This window comes from Echinops telfairi, unplaced genomic scaffold (assembly GCF_000313985.2).
Source record: "Echinops telfairi isolate 266 unplaced genomic scaffold, ASM31398v2 ScPeMD7_1;HRSCAF=3_0, whole genome shotgun sequence".
Taxonomy (NCBI): Eukaryota; Metazoa; Chordata; class Mammalia; order Afrosoricida; family Tenrecidae; genus Echinops; species Echinops telfairi.
In genome coordinates, this window is record NW_022103896.1 from 92,328,380 (window position 1) to 92,333,803 (window position 5,424).

At 47.1% G+C, this 5,424-nt stretch overlaps 1 protein-coding gene across 1 annotated transcript in view; it reads right to left on the reverse strand.

Annotated features, from left to right (window-relative positions):
- Positions 1–9: 9 nt before the first annotated feature.
- WNK2 (WNK lysine deficient protein kinase 2) overlaps positions 10–5,424 on the reverse strand; it is a gene marked incomplete at its 5' end in the record, with an annotated part of 187,400 nt that continues 181,985 nt past the window's right edge. Inside the window, one exon of the mRNA XM_045294376.1 lies at positions 10–2,390. Coding sequence (XP_045150311.1) covers positions 2,193–2,390 — 198 coding nt within the window. The remainder of the gene's footprint in view (positions 2,391–5,424) is intronic.

A 5,424-nucleotide genomic window follows, 5' to 3' on the forward strand; every position in this document is an offset into this window, starting at 1 on the left:
CTTCCCAGGGGTGACAGGTGCCTTTCATTGGCCCACTCCTTTGGAAAACGTAATACATGTTTAGAGGCTCCTCACTGTCTTGCGGTCAGGCTCAGGGCGGGGACTTGGGTGGGAGGCAGCAGAGCTGGACCTCCAAGCTGGCCAAGTCTGGGAGCTTCAGGGTGGGCACAGGTCACTGCTGGGCTACATCCTTACCCACCAGCAGAGTTGGGGCTTTGGCAATTAAGGCTGGCAGCACCGGGCTATGGGAAATACAGCCCTGTCAGTAGGGCTCCTCTGCCATCCCTTGGCCTCACCCCAGGCTTCTATTCAGCTTCCTGCCCCTCAAGGTGGGTGGTGGTGGTGGTGGAGATGGCAGCACACCTGTGGACACAAAGCTGGGATGGCTGCCCTGGCCCCTGAGGGAGGGCCAGTGCAGTTCTGCTCACTGCTCTGACCCTTCCTAAGAGGCCCCCAAATGGCCTGCTCTTCTGTGAGAGGAGGAAGAAAACAACTTTTTCCACACTGTTTTCAAGCAAAAGTTTATTTTTCTCCTTAATATACACAGTCTCTTGGTAATTTCAAGCTACAGCTGCCCATGTGCAAGGCAAGGACTAATGGGTGAGAGAGACTGCAAACCTTAGGTTCGGTGCGAGATGGAGGAGAGACTGTGAGAGTAGCTAGCAATTTGACTCATGAAAGAGAGACATGACTCCGAATCCAAACAGACGTGGGTGCACGATACAGAGAATATAAATAGCTTAACAGCAGCATTGGGTCCAGGCAGAAGGTTCTGCACAACCACCTAGAAAATTCAATTCTAACTGAATTAATGGAACAATACACTCAAACCAAAATGATTTAATCAGTTCTAGTAATGCTCCCAAGTACAAAAGGAGTATACCATCCACATCTCGGCATTAGGAGGCAGTCTGCTCTCTAGCATCTTTGCCAGCAGAGGAGACTGTACCTCCAGGCCCCACAGTGGGCCATTTTTATGCCTATCTGGGATGAGTGCCAGTGAAGTCTTCAGAAGAGACGCCTGGCCCTCAGCAAGTCAATCTGGAGGACTGCCCACAGGGCCACCTGCAGGCCAGCGGCCAAGGGCGTGCTGCTCCTGAGATCATGGGCCTCGGTGCAAATCGTTGAAAAGAAAGGAGAGTCAGCAGGAGGGTTGCCTCACACACACTGACCCACCCTCACCCGACAGGAGACGAAGCCCAGGGCAGCCTCTCAGCTTTTGGGTTATGTAGAGTTTGTTTGTTCACTTAGCATTTTCTAGCAGGTTCTTTGTAGCCTCTCTAAGAGGCCAGCCACTGCTAAAAATGTCCTCCTTGAGAAATCATGGCCATACGGCAGCCCAAGCAAAGCAAGCAGAATACTCCAGTTAAGAATGTGCTTCCATCTGGCTTCCCTTAATCATTGGCTAAATCCAGAGAGACCTACTTTTCTGAGTATTGAGCAGCACTCGCTGAATATTTGCAACTCTTCGATACTAAAGATAACCAATTCCATTTTATCCCTTATAAAAAGTGGGGGGGGGGGCACTTACAACAGAAAACTAAAAGTCTGATTTAGCTTCCAATTTGTTAACAATTCCTATCTCTGCAGCTTAAAACATGAGATAAGGCTGTTAACTCAAGAGCCATTGATGAAATATATATACTTCTTTTAAACATCTCTTTCCATTAGGGAATGGGAACACTTAACTCCAAAGCACCATATTTTGCAAGATCATGACAATGTCCTGATAATCGATTTGGTCAACTAGAGTAAGTATCATAAGTGCACACCACTGGGACTTAGGAATGTCTCAAGAATGGGACTGAAGACTGTATCTAGCAGAAAGGAAGCAAGTACTGCATGAACACACTGTTCCTCCCCTATTCCCTACTGGTATACACAGGGCTGCCTGTCACGATGAGGGGGATGTGGAAGCTAGACTGGCCCTGTGGCGTGGGCATTGCGCCCAGGCTGGTAGGATAGGTTGCTTCAAAGCGAGATCACAATCACATCTCTTTGTGATGTTCAGAGTTTTCCATCTGGCCAGTGGCAGGGCAGAAAGCTATGTGATCTGTAGCTTAGGGCTAGATGAGGGGACTGCATGTATGTTGGGAGCACTGGTAAGCCTGGATACACCCAGGCCTGGCACCCGAATGAGATTTTGGCTGCCTTGACCCCTGAAGCTGGTCCATTTGAGCTAGTCAGCACCTTCAGGACATGGGAGCTGAGAACAGGCCTCTACATGGGCCCCGAGGCCCTGCACAGAGCAGAGTTGGGACCATGGAGAGGGCAGTACCTGGCATGGGTATGGGCAGGACCAGAGTAGTTCCAGGGATGACTGTAGTGGACAGAGGGCCTGGCCCCACGGTCAGGCAGGGCCTCTTCACTTCTGCTTTTGGTAGGCTCACCTACAAGGCAGGGGGACAAGAATACGAGAGTTACACATGGCTATCGTCAGCTGGTTGCCCTGAGTGGCCTCTGGTCCCAGGCAGGGCTGCCAGCTTTGGGAGGGTGGGCTCTGAAACCTGATGTGGGATTGGCACCCTTGTATGGCTCACACTGGAATGGCAGGTGGAATAGGGCAAAACAGCAGCCCTACTTTCCATGAAAGCTGGCCACTGGAGTCAGTGGCGCTTGGGCCTTGAGGTACAGGGAGGGTTGGCATAAAAGACCTGTTTGAACAGTGAGATTAAGGAAAGTGCTGAGCCCCTCGGGAGCAGGCAGCAGTCAATGAGTGTCTCGGTGCAGGCTGAGGGAGTCTGGGGCCTGAGTGGCAGGGTTGAGTGCAAAGAAGCTCCTCATGGTGCAAGAAGATGGCGAGGACCACTGTTGGCCTATGAGAGTAGCGAGGCCTTGGCACCGAAACCCAGCATGAGACCACGGCTAATGCCTTGCCACCCCTTGACTCCCAAAGCTTCTTCCCATTTTTTAATCGACATTGCACTGGAAAAAACAGGCAAGGCCAGTGAAGGAACAAAAGGTACGATTTGGAAAGGAAAGGCACAAAGCTTCCTTATTTGCAAATGACAAGGTGGTCTATGTAGATAATTCAATAGAAAAGAAAAACTACTTTCTAGAACTAATAAGCACGTTTTGCAAGATTGCAGATGTGAGGCACCAAAAAATCCTATTTCTGTACTAACACTACAACATTGGAAATTGAAATTTACATTAGCATTTAAAACATCACCTACCTAAGGATAAATTTAATGACAGATGTATACCACTTTGCACTGAAAACTACAAAAAAATTGCTGAGAAAATTAAAAAGATGTAAATAAAAGGAGACAGCATATTCAAAGAACATGTAGTCTTGTTAATATATCAAATTTCACCCAATTTCTCAACAAATTAAACACAACCTCAATTAAAATTCCATCAAGCTATTTTGTAGAAACCGATAGGATGTTTTAAGATGTATAGGGGAACACTAATTAACAAGCACCAGACATTAAACTTAATAGAAAGATATAGCAATTAAGAGAGTATGCCATTGCTATCGGGATAAAAGAATGGCTCAATGGAACAAAACAGTAAGTTCAGAAATAGACCTACACATATATTTGATTTTTCAATGAATGTGGAATGTAATTCATTATGGAAAGGCAGGCACTGGAGCAAACAGATATGCATATAAAATGCACTGCTCCCGAGTCAATTCACACTCACGGTAGCATTTCTAAGGCTTTAAAAAATAAAATAAAAAATCAATGGGAAAGCCTCATCTATCTTCCTAGATATGGATATAGAAAACACCAAAACCAACAACAAAACCACACCAACCAACCAAGCAACCAACCAGTCGAACTGGACATGTCCCTCACATCACACACAGAATGTGAAACTGTTCACAGATCTGAATGTGACACCAATAGCTACCATGCATCTAGAAAAATTAAAGGAGAATGACTTCATGGTCTTGAAGGAGGCAAGGATTTTTTAGGGCAAAAAAGTCGTGGGCACAAAAATAATCGAAACACTGTACCTCAAAAAACAAAGAGCAGAGGCAGGAGAATATGGCTGCCAGACAACAAGCACGAGAAGCCCTCCGCACGTACTGGAGAAGCTCCACTAGGAGGGGTAGCCTGCGCTGACTCGCTGCTAGAAACTCAACTCAAAAGCTAAGTGGACCCACGTTTCTTAAAGCAGGAGAGCAGCAGCACCTGCTCACAGACTCCCCTTTAACACGGCCCAGAGGGACCAGCTGCTTCCGTGAGGCTGCCGCTACTCCTCCCAGGCACTGGTTTTCTCAGCCCTTGAGACAACCTAGCCAGCCGAACCCCTGAGCTCAAGGGCCTCTGAGGACTCCAGTGGATAGCAAACTGTATGGGCAGCTTGATACAGTAGCCCTGGTTCACTTTCCCATTTATCTTTCCTTCCTCCTTTCCTGCTTCATTCTCTGGTACCCTCCCCAACCCGTGTGCCCATACCCCCTATGGAGTGCGCGCGTGTGCGCGCACACACACACACACACACCCACACACACACACACACAACTACCAAAGGAGCAGGAGCCCCTACCTACCTAGTTTTAAAACATTTTTCTTTGGTTTTAATACTTTTATCATTTTTTTCTAGTTCTCTTCTACTTCCTCTTCTGGCGACCGCTTCTGCTGCCACCCTATCCTCATGAAAATACACATCCAACCTGGGAAAACCTGCAGGCCTGTGGATCCCGCCACATCCACCCAAACAAGGGCTCCCTCACTCCCATGGCACTGGCAGACCCACATTCATACTGCTATAGCAACAGAGCATCAGCACCCACACCAAGCTACACGGGAGTCTTTGGCCCCCTTTCCCTCATCTCCCTGAACATCCACTCACTATCTCTTTCTGCTTCCTCAATTTTCCTCATATTTTCATGAAACGTATGAATTCTAATTACTTCACTTAAATATATATTTTGCCAATAATTTTACAAATTTGTGGCCTATCCAGACAGCCACTTATTATGACTATCATTACGTTCACTTGCTCTTCTCCACTTTCTCCATGTCTCTTACCTTTTTTTCTGACCTTTTCTCCATTTCCCTCTCCCATGTCTCTAGACAGAAACAACTACCTCCACACAACGCATCAGCTCGCACAGCACTAAGAGCTGCATGATAATGAGGAAACAACAGTCAACCACAGTAAACCCCCAAATGAAGAACAACAGACACAGCTGAAAATCACTCAAACCCAACATGGTAGACTGAGAAGCGGCCCTGCAACTACCAGGCTCAGAATTCAGAAGAATGATGTCTCTGCCCTTTCAAGATCTGTGGGGAACACTCGAGAGAACAGCAGAAGAAACTGAAAAGTAAATTCCTTAAATTAGAAGGAAGCCCAGAAGATGAACAATGAGATAATAGAATTAGCAACATCGTAAAATACTTGAGGATAACAAACCCAGGGACAAGGGAACAACAAGCGATCCAAATTGGTGGGGAGGTGGGT